This window comes from Pungitius pungitius, chromosome 4 (assembly GCF_949316345.1).
Source record: "Pungitius pungitius chromosome 4, fPunPun2.1, whole genome shotgun sequence".
In the NCBI taxonomy this organism is placed as follows: domain Eukaryota; kingdom Metazoa; phylum Chordata; class Actinopteri; order Perciformes; family Gasterosteidae; genus Pungitius; species Pungitius pungitius.
In genome coordinates this window covers 24,180,918-24,198,017 of record NC_084903.1, presented here as the reverse complement: position 1 = coordinate 24,198,017, position 17,100 = coordinate 24,180,918, and the positions used below count along the sequence as shown (strand labels likewise).

Below are 17,100 nucleotides of genomic sequence, written 5' to 3'. Positions count from 1 at the left end.
AGAAAACGTGGTAATAATAATAATACTGTGGGAAGCCTGCGAATTCCGCGTTGTTATATTCTTCTCATTCTGCTACGTGTGCTGGATGAGACTAGAATTCACCTCGGTTCAATGGAAACAACCAAACAAAAATAAATGCCAGTGGTCTTTGTTTACGAAACGTGTATTTTTGCACAAAAGAAACCTCCCCTGAGATCCTGGATGACTCGCCGAGATGTGAGCTGAAAACCCCACATTGTTCCCTGCTGATGAGACGTCAGCGTGCAAAGCGTAGGGGACATTAGTCCCTCTGAAGACGGACATGTGAGGGAGTCCCAGCAGGAATATTCAGTGGCCCGGCCCGTTGTCTCGGAGGCCCCCCGTCAGCCTGAATGTGGACGCTCCTTTTGTCCCCTTCGGCTCGGACAGGCGTGAGAATCCCGTCCGAAACTGTCGCACGTTAGAAAACCCGACGAGTCACCCAGTGGCACCCCCCGGGCCGCGGGGTCAGAGGGAGGGAGGAGCTTCACCTGAGTCCACCGACTCAGTGTCAATATCTCCTTCTACTGATCAGTGATTAATGATTCATATCCACCCTTCATCATTGCCATCTGCTTCAGCCCTGCTGTCTGGGATGAAAGCCTCAGCAGGAGAGCTCAGGTATCCGGAGGGGCTCAAAGTGCAGAAACAACGTTCCCCCGACGCGCCTCCAATGCCAACTTTTTATTTCACCAAAGCTGCAGTTTCACTTTTCATGTGGAAATATTCCAGAGAGAGAGAGAGAGAGAGTTATTCAGTTGTCAATTTGAGACAACTCCCAAACCCTAACCTTTTATTTAGACAATAACGTACAATATTACGACACAGATCAGAGGTGGAGGGTCGGGGGGTGGGGGTGTAGACCTGAATGATGGGAGGAGCTCTGAAGTCAGAGCAGGCGGCCGCCTAATTCTGGGAGGAATTTTGGTGTTTTATGTTTTTTAATCAAATCTTAATCCGTCACCCGAGAACCCAGCTGGTTTTTTTCCATGAATTCCATGACCTTTATTTTATATCAAGCTGATGGAATTAATTAAAGAAAAACCAGGTTTTGGTTCACTGATATTGTCTCCTGGCTCTCGTTGACCAATATGATAAATATCAGATATCTTGTATTTAGTTGGAGGAAGCTCTGAAACGTTAATAGGATCAGATATAACTTCATGACTGAATGGGTGCAACTGTGACGTGAAATACCTGATTCTGTTTCTCACCTTTGAAGGACCTCCAGAGAGAAGCTGCTGCTTTAGAAACCAACACATCTCCTTCCACTCATTCTTCAGCCAGCTGGACTGCCACGTCCAACCTGACGTCCAACCTGACGTCCAACCTGACGTCCAACCTGACGTCCAACCTGACGTCCAACCTGACGCCCTCTAGCTCGCAGAGGACAGCCCCCTCATGGACTGTCAGCTCCGACCAATCAGCTGCAACCCCGCCACCATCCAGGCAAACAGGATCTACAGCCGTGTCAACCAGAACTGTGTCAACCAGCCAATCACCAGGCAGCACCACACAAACCAGCCAACTACCAGGCAGCACAACACAAACCAGCCAATCACCAGGCAGCACCACACAAACCAGCCAATCACCAGGCAGCACCATACAAACCAGCCAATCACCAGGCAGCACCACACAAACCAGCCAATCACCAGGCAGCACCACACAAACCAGCCAACCTCCAGGCAGCACCACACAAACCAGCCAATCACCAGGCAGCACCACACAAACCAGCCAACCACCAGGCAGCACCACACAAACCAGCCAGTCACCAGGCAGTACAACACAAACCAGCCAATCACCAGGCAGCACCACACAAACCAGCCAACCTCCAGGCAGCACCACACAAACCAGCCAACCACCAGGCAGCACCACACAAACCAGCCAGTCACCAGGCAGTACAACACAAACCAGCCAATCACCAGGCAGCACCACACAAACCAGCCAACCACCAGGCAGAACCACACAATCCAGCCAATCACCAGGCAGCACATCACCAAGCAGCCAATCACCAGGCAGCACAACACCAAGCAGCCAATCACCAGGCAGCACATCACCAAGCAACCAATCACCAGGCAGCACACCACCAACCAGCCAATCACCAGGCAGCACACCACCAACCAGCCAATCACCAGGCAGCACAACACAAACTAGCCAATCACCAGGCAGCACACCACCAACCAGCCAATCACCAGGCAGCACAACACCAACCAGCCAATCACCAGGCAGCACATCACCAAGCAGCCAATCACCAGGCAGCACACCACCAACCAGCCAATCACCAGGCAGCACACCACCAACCAGCCAATCACCAGGCAGCACAACACAAACCAGCCAGTCACCAGGCAGTACAACACAAACCAGCCAATCACCAGGCAGCACCACACAAACCAGCCAACCACCAGGCAGAACCACACAATCCAGCCAATCACCAGGCAGCACATCACCAAGCAGCCAATCACCAGGCAGCACAACACCAAGCAGCCAATCACCAGGCAGCACATCACCAAGCAACCAATCACCAGGCAGCACACCACCAACCAGCCAATCACCAGGCAGCACACCACCAACCAGCCAATCACCAGGCAGCACAACACAAACTAGCCAATCACCAGGCAGCACACCACCAACCAGCCAATCACCAGGCAGCACAACACCAACCAGCCAATCACCAGGCAGCACATCACCAAGCAGCCAATCACCAGGCAGCACACCACCAACCAGCCAATCACCAGGCAGCACACCACCAACCAGCCAATCACCAGGCAGCACAACACAAACCAGCCAATCACCAGGCAGCACACCACCAACCAGCCAATCACCAGGCAGCACAACACCAACTAGCCAGTCACCAGGCAGCACACCACCAACCAGCCAATCACCAGGCAGCACATCACCAAGCAGCCAATCACCAGGCAGCACAACACAAACTAGCCAATCACCAGGCAGCACAACACAAACTAGCCAATCACCAGGCAGCACAACACAAACTAGCCAATCACCAGGCAGCACATCATCAACCAGCCAATCACCAGGCAGCACATCACCAAGCAGCCAATCACCAGGCAGCACATCACCAAGCAGCCAATCACCAGGCAGCACACCACCAACCAGCCAATCACCAGGCAGCACAACACAAACTAGCCAATCACCAGGCAGCACATCACCAACCAGCCAATCACCAGGCAGCACATTACCAACCAGCCAATCACCAACAAAAGAGGCAGCCAACAAAGAAGGCAGCCAATTACAGAGTGAGATTCCACCACGTAGCCAATCACAGCAGAAGAAGGTGGCACCCATCCTCTCCCCAATCAGCTCACCAAAATCCAGCCTATCACCAACTAACACAGTGCCAGTAAGCCACGCAGCAGCAACAAACCCAAAACCCAGCCAATCATCATCTCGCCAAACACCATCAAACCGATCAACACTCACCTCAACATCCAGCCAATCAGCATCCAGTTTAACACCAGCTAATCGATCCACAACCAACTTGGAAACAACCCACCACGACTCAGCCGGCTCCACACCCCAAAACCAATCACTGTCAACGCCAGGGCCGTCCGACCAATCACAGACCGGCTCAGGGCCGTCCGACCAATTATCCTCGAGTTCAGCGGGAAGCGCGGCGAGCGGAGACGGGCGTCTGGTTAACGGTTCACTGCTCGCCGGGCAGGCGAAGGAAGCCCCGAGGTCATCGATTCGTAGGACGCAAGGTATGTTCTCAAAGGTCCAGATGGAGGATTCTGTCCCAGCTCAAAGGCGCCATGTGGATCGCTGGTGATGGTGAAACAATTAGATCATGTTTATTGTATTTTACTCAGCCCAGTTCAGATTCCCAGTCCATTTAGAGTCTGAAGTCCTAAACATAGTGGTAACATCATGTTTTGGAAAAATTGCTCATTGATTTTGTTGCTCAGAGTTTGATGGGCTGATCAAACCGGCTTCCATGGCTTTTGAGCAATTAGTGATGCGCTTCAGCGTTCATTAACCACGAGTCATATTGATCCCCTGTATAACTTGATGAGTAAGAAAAAGTCAAATATTATATATATATGAGGTATTTGCCACTTTTAAATATATATATATATATATACATCCCTCATAGCATTGATCCCATATCATTGGCTGCACTAAACATGAGTCCCGTCTCCTGGAAACACCCACAGCAGATATTCCATCTGTTTTTAGAAGCATCGCGGGGCAACTCACCTTTGAATAGAACAACAGGTGAGCCCCTGTTTGACTTGAGAGAACAAAAGAGAAATAGCTTTGATCTGATCAACCCCCCCCCCCCTGTAGGCAACGGTACCTGGGCCTGTGTTGGATGGGGTGAGCCCACCAAGCAGATGGTGCTGCTGCAGGGTGGTGCGTTGGACCGGGTCATTTCTTTTTGGGGTGGGGCTGCCAGATGGCGATTCAAAATCTAAAATCCTGACCTGCAGCAGAGTTGTTGGTGCGTTTCAGTGATTCTCAGTGTGGAGGCATCGGGTTACTTATGCTGCTGTTGACGTGATGAAAGAAGCTTTAAAACTTCAAAATACCAAACAATTACATTTCTGTTCTCATCATTTAAGTTCCTTCATTGAACATTTTTACTGCCATTGAGGAGGAAATGTCGCTGTGTTTCAGAGCCGTGTTGGTCCTCCTGCTTGAACGGAGGACGCTGCGTCCATCCGGAGTCATGTGACTGCAGCTTGTACCAAGCCACTGGGCACAGGTGTCAGACAGGTACGCACCACACACCTGCTGCCCACATGTTCTACAACAACCAGCCCTTATGAGAGTGGAAGAATGGTGATGATCAACTAGCTCTAGTTCATTTCATGCTGCATTATCAACAACTTGTGTTTTTCAAAGCACCTGAGGAACTTCTTACTACATTCACAGGGCAGCTTTTGTTCCTTTGTAGATTCAGATTATTAGTACCATATATATTTAATATAAATCGTACACATTCACATCAGCTCCACTTTCATCTACGTTAAAGTTGCGGGTTCTTTGACTTTCAGTAAAGTGACAAAAAACTACCAGCAGGGTGAGACACATGAAACACCTTCATCTTTGAGAGGCAGGTTTACCTGTAAAACGTGAGTGCGTGTGACCCGGTCAGTGATCTCTGCTCTGATTGGTTGAAGGTTGGGTTACGTGTCTTTTGTGCTACTCTCAGGGCGCTGTGACAGATGTTATTTTTTCACTCTCTGAATGAAGCATTGAGACAGAACGGTCTCTTAATTGTCTCTTCAGACCCGACCTTCCTTAATCCCTACTTCCCTTCCTCTCTGCTTTGGGCCCAGTTCCGAACCCGGGCTTTGAGCGGGAGATGACGTGCCGGTCGTGGGGTCAGTACAACTTCGAGACCTTCGACGGCCTCTACTTCCACTTCCCGGGCCGGTGCACGTACACTCTGCTGAGGGACTGTGAGGAAAGCCCCCAGGCCGGCCTCGTCATTCAGGTCAGTAAATCCCCCCCCCCTGGAAGATGCCCAGATGGTTCTGGTTGGGCGCCCCCGCTTCCAGTCTGAAACACACTCTCGCTTTCTGACTCCCGTGACGTTCCAGGTCCCCCCCCCTCCTCCCTCCTCGCCCCTCTCCCCTGAGGTAAAAAGATTTGCTGGGAAGATTAGTGAAAGCTATCTGGTTATTAGAGTCAATTACCATTAAATACCGCAATTACCCATGATGCCTTGAGAGCATCTGCAACAGACCGGGACTTTGTTCGCGCCCCCCGCCCCCCCTTCCCGTGAAAAGGCAGCAGATACTGTATCTGTGTATGGGAAAACCAAACCAGAGGGACCCAAACGCATCGTGAGGGTTCGTATCTTTCATAAACTAAGAGAGATGTTTCTTTTTAAATTGTTATTTGCTGTGTGCAGGTCCACAATGACCCCGGCTGTGGCTCCGCCCCCTACACCTGCCGCCGATCCGTCAGCCTCTTCCTCCCGTGGGACGGGGAGGTCCAGCTGCACGCCACCGACGTGACCTTCAAAGGCCAGAGGTCAGCGGCACACACACGGAGCATCTTTATTTCAGTTCGTCACCTGCGCATGGGTCAACGCAGGAAGGGGGAGGGGGGGGGGTGGGGGGCGTCCATGTCGCGGTGCGTTCACTGTCTCCTCCTCTCGCTCCTCTCCAGTCTGCGGCTGCCCCATCACGTCCACGACCTGCAGCTGGAGCGCATCTCCCAGTACGTGCTGGTGACGCAGCAGCGCGGCTTCACGCTGGCCTGGGAGGGGGGCAGCGGCTCCGTCTACCTCAAGCTCAGCCCGGAGCTGGTGGGCAGGCCCTGCGGCCTGTGCGGCAACTTCAACGCCGACGTGCAGGACGACCTGAGGACCAGCTACGGTACGCCGCCCCCATTCCAGCCAATCGGAGGCTCCAGCCTCCGCCGGGGGCCGGGGGGGGGGACCTCCTCATGAAGCGGAACCAGATCCATTTACCGATACCGTCGTAAACTCTGACGTTTTACAGGAAAACATGATATTAAAGCGTTGTGGTACTTTAAGTTCATCATATGGTTTTTAAGTCAATTGAGTTAAAAGTCTTTTAATTCCTGTTCATGTTTTGCAATGTATAAAAAAATGTATTTCTTTGTATTTTGATATCCAAAAGAAATCTCCCGTTCTTCCTCTAAAACCGAATGTGACCTGCTCCTAGGTACCGGGCTCACCGTTCTGTACCAGGCGTGTTACCGCTCTCCTCTGTCTCCCTCAGGGGTGCTGACCCATGACGTAGAGATGTTTGGGAACAGCTGGGCGGAGGCCCAGCCTCACGAGGCCCGATGTCCCATGGTGCCCTCTGGCTTCTCCTCGCCCTGCGCCGCGGTCGAAGCTCACGTCCTGATGGTAAAGGTTTTTTTTTTTTTTTTGCGGAGGGAGAATCGTGCGAGTGTGTGAATGTCCTCAGGAGACCAACGTCTGTCTTTGTGTGCTGGTGGCTGCAGAAGGTGGAGGAGGTCTGCGCCGCGCTGATGGAGCCGCCGTTCCACAGCTGCCACGAGTTTGTCAGCCCGCTGTCCTTCATGGCCGGCTGCTCCAACGACCTCTGCATGTAAGGACGACCTTTAGCCCCCCCGATGGTGACCTCCGATGACACCTCAGGGTGTCATTACCACCATAGAGGCTAATCCATTTTGGATAGTGACTTTCAACACAGACCTTTGAGGGAATTGAGCCATTTGTTTTCTTGAGGTATGGCTGCTCTTTAGAGTCCAAATATGGTAACTTCCTGTTGATTGGTTGCAAAACAACAACATGGCGGTGGCCTTAATCCGTCATGGCTCAACCGTCTGTGGTTTAATTAAAGTTCTTTGGTGCCTTATTTCACACTAAATGAATCCATGTGATTCTTGGTCTCATTTTGGTCCCAACTCCTCTACTCATAAGGCGCTGAGTCGCTCTCTGCGCTCTCAGCGGTGTGTTTTGATGGCTCGGGTCCATGATCCCGAACGTGCCCTCTCTCTCTCTGTGGGTAACTGTAGCCCCGGCAGTCTGTTTAAAGTGAACTCAGAGTGAGCTGGAACCGACACCGGTGATAAAGACACAAATGCCCCCTCTTAAGATGTTGGAGCCACACTACGACACGCAGCTTTCCTTCCAGCTTTAGCGATGGCGGCCTGAAGATTTACTCACGACTCATTACTGCGGGGGGGGGGGGGGGGGGGTTTATCTGGGGCATGTGGCCCACGTGGCCACACCTTTCCTCCTGGCTGCGCTCAAAGAGTCTTTTCTGTGTTAAAGGTCGGGTCCCGAAGGGGCCGCGGTATGCCAGGTGTTCAGCGAGTACGCCCGGGCCTGTGCCCACGCCGACCACCCACTGCACGGCTGGAGGCAGCACGTTCCTCAGTGTGGTACGTTTCTCAGTAGAGTAGGTGTTTGGAGCCTGAGTGCAATCGGCAGAAGTTTAAAGCTTACGTAAAAAACTTTTAAAATGTCTTAATCTTTGGTCTTGATGAGAGATTCTGAGTTGCAAACACGCCGACTGACTTTCAGAATTTAGGACTTATTTCTGCAGAAAAATTCAAAATTCAAATAGAAAGCATGAGACATACAATTAAAGGGTGAATAACATAAAATTGTATATTTTTAGCACCTTCAATGTAGAAATTGTCAATATATTACTACTTAAAAAAGTCATAACAGTCAGATAAGTGTCCGGCGAAATGAACGTTAGCTAAAGAAGCGCGAGCTAACTGCGGCTACGGTCCACCTCAAAATGTTACCACATGACCTAATTTTATATATCCGATGTGTTTGGATTTAGCCTCTTTATAGTGAACTATAAATGTAACTTGAGGCATCAGTGCCCGATACAGACCTTTTGAAATGTGTGTTTTGTTCTCCTCCTTTGGGACCAGCCGAGCAGTGCCCGTTGGGTCTGCAGTACAGGGAGTGCATCAGCTGCTGCCCGGCCTCCTGCAACCTGGAGCGCACCTGCATCGACAGCAGGCTGGCCTGCCTGGACGGGTGCTACTGCCCCGACGGTGCGCATCTATTCTCATTCAGGCCGTCACTTCTTTGGGGAACCTCGGGTGGTCAGCTGGTCTCTTGTTGGGTGAACAGATGTGAGAGACTCCCTGCCTCTCTCCTCAGGTCTGATTTACGAGGACGGAGGCTGTGTGGCGGCCTCCGACTGTCCCTGCGAGTACCACGGCCTCTTTTACCCCTCCGGACAGACGCTACAGGAAGAATGCAGCAACTGGTGAGTGTCGAGGGGTCAGATCCTGAACCGATGCTTCCATTGTCACAAGCAGAAATGGATAGAAGATTTAATCTACTTGCTCAAACCTTCATCCCAACGAAATGTTAGCCACGACTCCCAGTGTTTACCGTTCTCACATAGGCATCCTTGACATCGTCCCCTTTGGATGCTAGACGAAGCCTAGGTGATCTTGCTGGTTAGTTGCGTCTTTCTTGTTTGTCCTCCACCTGTGGACGTGTCTGCTTTCTGTTTCAGCACATGCGTGGGCGGAGTGTGGAACTGCACCGACCACAGCTGCCCAGGTTAGTCTCCCCCGTCCTTTACAGTCTTCTGGACAGTGGACGGGTCCTTCCTTGGGAACTGGTAGGGAAATACTAGCCAAGGTGTCTCTACATGTGGTGCATGTAAATACTTCCTGGTTGGTTAAAAGGAAGGAGGAGGTTCTTCCTAGTTAGTAAGGATTTTAGTTAGGGAGCATTAAAGCAAGAACTGTCTAAGCAAAGGTTGTCGCTCTACCCCCCCCCCCCCCCCCCCGACCCCCCCACCTTCTCCAGGCGAGTGCTCGGTGACGGGCGACATGTATTTTCAATCCTTTGATGGGCGGCTCTACACCTTTGCCGCCACGTGTCAGTACGTCCTCGCCAAGAGCCGCAACTCTGGGAAGTTCACGGTCACCATCCAGAACGCGCCCTGTGGAGCCGTGAGTGACCTTTGACCTCCTCCTTTTTTGAGTTGTCTTTTTCTGCCCCACAATCGGCCGATGCAACTGCTCTCCTGCAATCTTCCTGTCGTGTAGATTATATCATGTATTTAAGTGCTCAATAATCCCCCCTCACACCTCCCCCCCGACCCTCAAGTCCATGTCTTTGTTCTTCAAGAGCCATGCTGCGAAACCTCGTCAATCCAACTGGGATCGAACGCAACAAAACCTCCCTCTCTCTCCAAACCTTTGATTTCCCAGCAGCCTTTGAGCTGCTAGGGGGGGGGGGGGGCAGGGGGGTATAACATGTCCCGCTCATCATTTGACGGCCAAGTGAACAGGATTACCTTATCTGGTCCGAGTGACAGGAGCTGTGGACGGCTTTGTAGAGGGGGAGGGTGGGGAGGGGAGGCGCTCGATGGAGGTGAGAGTGGGCGGGGGGGGGGACTCGGACAGAGAAAAGGTTATTCGAAAAACAGGAGGTGAATGATGGGAAGAGTAAAAGGAGGAGGAGGGGGGTGCTGTCACTTATGAAAGAGACGATTCATTAGGTCAAGAATAGCTGAAGCTCGTGTTGGTGATCGCTGTCAATCGTTGGGATCTTCTCCCCTTGATTGAGGAGGTTATTCCGGGATATATTTTTCTGGCAGGATTGTAAACAACTAGTAATGAGGAATTAGGCAACACAATGCTGATTGAGCGTATGGCCCAAAGACCAAAGTTTTACAATCCTGTCATATTTATAGTATAACGACCTAAGCAGACAGCTGGATGAACAGCACGTTAAGAAGGACGTTTCATCCACAGAGACAGAAGCGCAGCCCGCAAACTGCCTACTGAGGTCATAGTACAAAAGAAAGTGGTGTTTGTTGTCAGTTGTTACTTCAGAGAGAGTGGACACCTGTGGAGAGCTGGCTAATTAGCCTGTTAGCTAGTTAGCCTGTTAGCTAGTTAGCTAAATGTAAAAGATACAAACATTTCCTCGTTAGGATGGACCTCGGCTCTATAAAGAAGACTTTGGGCCCAGCATGGCTGCTAGCCACAGCAGCTAGCTAGCTGGCTAGCAAGATGTCCACTAGTTTACAAGCTTGATTCCTGACATTTTAGCCTTGAGGGGCTTCTGATGAGGCCTCACTTTTCAGCAGCCTGAACACAGAACTTTTCTTACCAACGCTTTTAGGGTTTCAGATTCTTTTTACCGCTTCTCTCTCTCTCTCATTACCTCCCCCTCACTGTGAGGCCTCTCTCTCTCTGCTCCATCACCTCCACCATTCTCCATCGAGCCGTCTCCTCTCATCTGCAGAACTTGGACGGTTCCTGCATCCAATCAGTCAACCTGGTCATCGACGAGGATCCGAGAACAGAGATTACGCTGAGTCACTTGGGCGAGGTGTTCATGGCCGGGCAGTACCGGATCTCCCTGCCGTACTCTGACGGTAGCCTCCTCTACTCTTCATTGACCTTTCATTGCATCGCTCCCTCACTGTTTTGTTGTGACGAACTCTGTTCCCCCGCTGCAGAGCTCTTCCACATCCAGGAGCTGTCCTCCATGTTCCTGCAGGTGAGGACGGCCTTCGGCCTGCGTCTGCAGTACAGCTGGACGGAGTTCCGTGTCTACCTGCGGGCCGACGAGCTGTGGATGGACGACACGGCGGGGCTGTGCGGCACCTTCAACGGCAACATCCAGGACGACTTCCTGTGAGTGTGGGCGACCTCCGACCTCCCCCCCCCCCGCTCCCGGTTGCCCCTCTCACCTCCAACGATAAAGGCTCCTGTTTCAGAAGAGAGGGAGGTGATGGTGAAATACCCCCCCTCTCCCCCCCCCCCCCCCCCCCCCCTCCCTCTGTAATGCACACTGGCTCGGCGGCGGCTGGCATCAAAAGCCTTCGCTCTCTGATCAGCTCTTTTAGGCCAGATGAGCGCCCAACTGGACTGGCCACGGCAACAAGGAGTGAAGTGTTGGTGGAATAAGGGGCTCCACTGTACGAAGGGCGGATGTGGTCCTAACAGCTGTAAATGGATACAGATCAAATGGAAGTGGTCGCTCACTTTGTCAAAAGATCTCCAGAACAAGACTTTGCAGTTGAAATGATGACTTGGAGAATCCCCATATTATTTTTTTTGTCTTCATCTTGAGGGCTTAGTTTTAGTCACATTTCTGTCCTTTTTATCCTTTGTAGTTATAATCCAGTCACATAAACCCAAACATCTCCTCACTGGGAAAAACGGTTGTTGAAAACTGCATATAAGAAATCAACGTTCTACTTGGGTTTTTTTGAGCATTTCGACGCTGAAATGAAGTAGCACAGCAATAGTGTAGGAACATCTAAACGCTGCGGGTCTTCTCTGCAGGTCTCCGTCCGGGATGATAGAAAGCACTCCTCAGCTCTTTGGGAACGCCTGGAGGGTCTCGTCGGCGTGCTCCAGCAGCCCGCGTCCTCCTCAGCTCGACCCGTGTGACGCTCACCAGCAGGCCGGTCGGTCCCGCTCCCACCTTCACGTGTCCCATGTTTGACCTTTCTGTATGATCCATTGACTCTGGATTCGTCCCACCCAGTGGCCTACGCCTCGGAGATGTGCGACGTGCTGAACCAGGACCTGTTCTCCGCCTGCCACGAGTACCTCAGCCCCACGGCCTTCCACCAGCAGTGTCGCTCGGACACGTGCAGGTGCGGGACGCCCTGCCTGTGCTCGGCGCTGGCCCACTACGCACGCCGCTGCCGCCGCTTCTCCGTCGTGGTGGACTTCCGGTCGCAGATCCCCGACTGCGGTGAGCGCCGCGAGGCTTTAGGAAGTAACTGTTCATCTCAGGAGGCATGCAGCATATTCACGTCACGAATACAGGTCCCAAACCTCCCTCCGATCCTTTGGGACCTGGGAGGAGAATCGCTGAGATCTCACAGTCAACACTTTGTCAACGTTGTGAATATAGACGTTTTTTGGAGGTTTAGGCAACAAAACCACAATGTTAGATTTGAGGAAAAACATAATGGCTTGGTTTAAAATAACTACATCAACACAAGTAAGAAAACCAAAAAGCTGTTACGTTACTACGTTATCTACGTAAACCTTTTACACACCTCTGGCAATCAGCTGCATTCCAAAGAAGCTTGTGGTACCACGAGATCACATTAAAATCCATCTGGTTTGGATGTGTTAGCATCGTGTGAGGAGCTTCTGGACGCTAGGGGCGTGGCTTACGTGTGTGCGCGAGTGGACACTGAGAGGTTCAGTGGTTCGAACCAAGATGTTGCATCAGTAACATCAAGAAGTACATTTAATAAAAAAGTTTGATTGACAGGTGGTCCATCCAATCACCTGGTTATGACCTGGAGGTGTGGAGGTAGCGTGAAGCAGGTATTAGAAACAACAGGGTGTCCATTAATGAACCCGTCCTGAATCGAACCGTGTCCCCCCCCCCCCCAGCGGTCTCCTGTCCCGCCACCATGCAGTACGGCACCTGCGTGTCGTCCTGCCAGCGGCGTTGCTCCGCCCTCTCCGTCCCGCCTCGCTGCGGGGAGGAGTGCGAGGAGGGCTGCGTCTGCCCGCCGGAGTCCTTCTACAACCACCGGACGCACACCTGCGTGCACAGGTGAGAGGGGGGGGGGGGGGGTCAAATCGCCTTTTTTAATGCTGCAACACAAGCAGAGAGACGCCATCGTGTTTGATCTGAGAGTTTTAACACAGGTCTCAGCGTCGGCTCGGCTGCTCTCTGCTCTCGTCCCGCTCTGAAGACGATTCGTTCCTCTTAAATGTCCCCAGCTCTCTTTTGAGTGGGTGTGGGTGTGTTTTAACATCCTTGTGCCTTACTTACTACGCGATAGAGTTACGACGGAGGAATTCACCCTGAAAACCCCCCTTTCATTCCCGTGGCTCGGGGGGGCCGGGGACGCCACAGGTATCTGGTGACCGGCACAGAGGCCGATGTGTGGCGCTCGGCCCGCACGCCGACGCAGGCGTCTTCCGAGCACCTTCTGTGCAACGGGATGGAACTGGAAGCTCAGCAGCGCGTTAATCCCAGCCAGCTTCCATGCTGCAGTTACAGGAACGTTGGGTGGGCTGTGAGGAGCGTGGCGTTTGGTAAAGGTTCTTCGTGGGTTTCGGGACGTCGGAGCAGCGTTACATCATCTCTCCTTTGTTCAGCGCTGTGTTTGTCCGTTGTCTTCCTCAGGAGCGAGTGTCCCTGCAGCTTCCTCGGAGCGGATTACGAACCGGGAGACGTGATCATGACGTCAGCAGGTGTTCAGTAAGCTCCTCCCCTCCGTCTCTGTCCACCTGCATGATGATGATGCTCGAGGCCTTCACACAGCGAGCGCTGAAGTGAACGATTGGCTTCCGATGAGAGGTTCACTGCGGCATGACGTATTGTGATGGTTTATCGTGGCGCTCTCTCCTCACAGACTCTGTCTGGACGGGAAGCTGGTGTCGCAGACGTCAGACAGCGGTGAGTCGCCTTAGCAACGCCTCACTTCATTCCCCGATTATTATAAATAGACGTATTCTGTCATTATGTCACTTTATACCTTTGTGTTGTAGAAGCTTTAATCTTCATGTTAGTTTTGTATAAAATGACGTGATATAAGGAAGTCTTTCCTCTTCTCATCCTCCCACAGACATGTTGTGTCCCCCCGGTCAGCGTTACCAGAACTGCTCGGAGGGGGGCGGCGGCGTCCTGTCGTCGAGGGGCGTGGCCTGCGAGCGCACCTGCGAATCCTCCCTGCTGAACCTCACCTGCTCGTCCCACGAGCCCTGCGTGCCCGGGTGCACCTGCCCCCCCGGGTGAGGGGAGATCTTCATTTTGTTTTCTTCTGTTGTGCATTGTTGAAAGTTCACAACTGGTAAAACACTGAAATGACATTGAACATTTTTATCTGAGGAATCTTAATTAGAAAGAAAGACGTATACGGACAGATAAAAAGACTGTTGAGGACATCTGACTGAGTGTCAGGTGCTCACTGGGAGACAGAAGTCCTCCCAACCGGCCGATGAGCTCCACAGACACCTGATCCCTGTGAACCCTTCTGAACGGGGGGGGGGGGTGGGGGGGGTCAAGTGGTCTCACTCTGTCGTCCTCTTTACAAGACCCACAGGTAGCATCGCGGCTAATGTAGCAGACGGCATCCTGCTCCACGGTAAGAGATGTTCAAGTGTTTCTTTAGAGTCGGAACCAAAGAGAAGAGAACCAGTCGTCCCAGGTGTCCTCCCGTCAGAGCGAGTGACGTCACCATGACTACGACCACGTCGTTAAACAGGAAGACATGTGAGACCAGAATCTCCTCTGTGATTCATTCCTTCGCCCTCGTCCTGGAACCTGAGAGCTCATTCTGCGCTGACCACCTGTAACCGGGGGTAACGAGGGCTCCCATCAGCAGCGATGTGTGGAAGAAACTGAGTGAGGTCGACTCTTTTATCGGCTTCGTCTCGTCTGGTGTCAAATCGCCGTTAATATCCGGCGAGTTCGGTCTCTTTTCGGGACAATGACGTCATCGCGGCACCAAGGACGTGTGAAACATCTACTGAAGCCAAATCAAATTGTTCTACAGGATCTTCATTGAAATGGAAACTGGTCCTTACGGGACATTAGAGACCTGTCAATCAGCGTGTAGCCCCGCCCTAAAGCAGTTTGACTCTAAATGGACCATAATCTACTAAATGCACATCATGCTGTGTTTAAGAAGACTTGAAACTAGAGTGAGAGCAGAGGACTCACCCTGAGAGTCATTAACATGGGTTTTGTTTAAACCTGTGATCAAGAAGTGTCATCAATGCTCCGCTGGGATTGAATGAGGATGTTTGCTCTGTGGGACCTTTGATCGGAGTAATCGATACGCCGCCTTGGCGCCCGCACAAAGGTGCCTGTTAACGCGGTTTTATCCGAGCCGAGGACCCGGGAAATTGCAAGAAACCCATCAGCCCCAGTCCCTGCAACAAAGGGCGTTTCTCCCTCTATCTCTGAGAATCCTAATCGGCTGGTGTTCTCATGTAGCCCCCCCCCCCCCCCCCGGCAACCTGCTTTGGCTCGGCCTCTGAGGACGTTCTCCTCGTTGCCCGAAACGATGATCACAACCGGCTGGTCCATTGATGATGTCACTCATCGGTCCAGTCAGCTGATCCCGAGGAGTCTCCTGGTGTTTTGGGGTAGAATGGACGCCATGTTCACATTAAAGATCATTTAAAATGATAACGTGCTGTGTTTGATGTGTGATATGTGTATTGGCACTAAATCTCTTTTATTATTCATCCAGTCAACGGTTTGTTAGTAGATGTTGTGGATCACGTGTCCATTTACTTTTGGGCATCTGGGTAAATGTTATTAGTTAAGAAGACAAAGCCAAACTGAATGAATCTCATGGATGAAGAAGAAGAATCAAACTCAATGTACCGAATCCCGGCTCCTTTCTGTAGATGAAGCAGAGCGAGGAGCATCTCTTTACTTCCTCTGTTTGTGTGTCTGCAGCCTGCTGAAACATGGAGGCGAGTGCTTTGAAGCAGCTTCCTGCCCCTGTCTGTGGAAAGGAAAGGAGTACTACCCCGGAGACAGGGTCTCCTCCCCCTGCCATCACTGGTACGCTTTACTGCTCTTTGCTTTATTAGAGCATGATTCCACAGAACATTTCCTTCCTCCAGTGGTACAGACTGCTGTCTATGAGCACATGAACGTGTGAATGAGGGATGTGTGAAGAGCTTCAGGTTCAAGAGTCCAGTGAGAAACATCAAAACTCTGACAGTGAGATAATCAAAGGTCCAAGTTAAAAAGATAAAGACAAACGTCTCTTTCCCAATTTAAGTTTATGGGGAATCTATTTTGGGGCATCATGACAAACCAGGAAGTAAAAAGCCACGACTTCTTACTCTTCCTTCTTCGGATGTCAATAGAGAACTCGTCACTACGTGGTTTTGTTGGTGACCTGCGGCGTTACCGCGGCAACACAGTCACTCGCCACCAGTCAGATCCTTTTTGTCCCCATCAATCATCCCCCCAAAATATCCGTCAAGAGTCTGCATCTGCAAGTATTGGAGGGGGGGTTAACGGGGAGCTTAATGGACCCATTCTGCCCCCCCCACTTGATTGCCCCCTGAGTGTTTCACACACTGTCCGTCAGAAACAAGACAAATCTTCAACAGCGAGGCTAATTTCTCCCCCTCAAAGCTCCTGAGATTGACAGGAAGGGGCCACCTGATATCCATAATTCTCCCCAATCACAGGGCCAGAAAGAGAGAAGGGGGGGGTGCGGTGGGGTGGGGGGGGCTCAAAAACAGAGCGGGCCCTTGTGTGACTCTTCGCTCCGGGCCGCTGAAAGGCAGAACTCGGACGAGATGACAGACTAATGGCGGCAGAATCAGCCTGCGACTGTTCACCCCCCCCCCCCCCCCCCCCCCGACCCCCCTGACCCCCCCCCCCCCCCCTCCATTAGCCTCGCGGCAACAAGTGGGCGCTGACTCACTGTGCTGTCTCTGTAGCGTGTGCCAGCGCGGGACGTTCCGCTGTGCGTTCCGTGCGTGCCCCGCCATGTGCTCGGCCTACGGAGACCGCCACTACGCCACCTTCGACGGGCTGCTGTTCGACTACGTGGGCGGCTGCGAGGTCCACCTGGTGAAGGTATGCTACGTCACCCAGTGTGCGTGTGTGTTTGTCCAGAGGTTAAATTAGCGCGCTGACCAGGGGCCTCCGTCACACTG

At 52.1% G+C, this 17,100-nt stretch overlaps 1 protein-coding gene across 1 annotated transcript in view; it reads left to right on the top strand.

The window, feature by feature from the left end:
* The first annotated feature begins 3,788 nt into the window (after window positions 1-3,788).
* otog (otogelin) overlaps window positions 3,789-17,100 on the top strand; it is a 29,152-nt gene continuing 15,840 nt past the window's right edge. Inside the window, exons 1-22 of the mRNA XM_062562031.1 lie at window positions 3,789-3,801; window positions 4,654-4,752; window positions 5,319-5,476; window positions 5,897-6,018; window positions 6,157-6,365; window positions 6,735-6,865; window positions 6,964-7,070; window positions 7,760-7,869; window positions 8,377-8,502; window positions 8,612-8,720; window positions 8,976-9,022; window positions 9,275-9,420; window positions 10,724-10,856; window positions 10,941-11,118; window positions 11,773-11,897; window positions 11,978-12,190; window positions 12,847-13,012; window positions 13,592-13,666; window positions 13,821-13,864; window positions 14,034-14,199; window positions 15,878-15,985; window positions 16,882-17,020. Of these exons, the coding sequence (XP_062418015.1) occupies window positions 3,789-3,801; window positions 4,654-4,752; window positions 5,319-5,476; window positions 5,897-6,018; window positions 6,157-6,365; window positions 6,735-6,865; window positions 6,964-7,070; window positions 7,760-7,869; window positions 8,377-8,502; window positions 8,612-8,720; window positions 8,976-9,022; window positions 9,275-9,420; window positions 10,724-10,856; window positions 10,941-11,118; window positions 11,773-11,897; window positions 11,978-12,190; window positions 12,847-13,012; window positions 13,592-13,666; window positions 13,821-13,864; window positions 14,034-14,199; window positions 15,878-15,985; window positions 16,882-17,020 (2,724 nt within the window). The remainder of the gene's footprint in view (window positions 3,802-4,653; window positions 4,753-5,318; window positions 5,477-5,896; window positions 6,019-6,156; window positions 6,366-6,734; window positions 6,866-6,963; window positions 7,071-7,759; window positions 7,870-8,376; window positions 8,503-8,611; window positions 8,721-8,975; window positions 9,023-9,274; window positions 9,421-10,723; window positions 10,857-10,940; window positions 11,119-11,772; window positions 11,898-11,977; window positions 12,191-12,846; window positions 13,013-13,591; window positions 13,667-13,820; window positions 13,865-14,033; window positions 14,200-15,877; window positions 15,986-16,881; window positions 17,021-17,100) is intronic.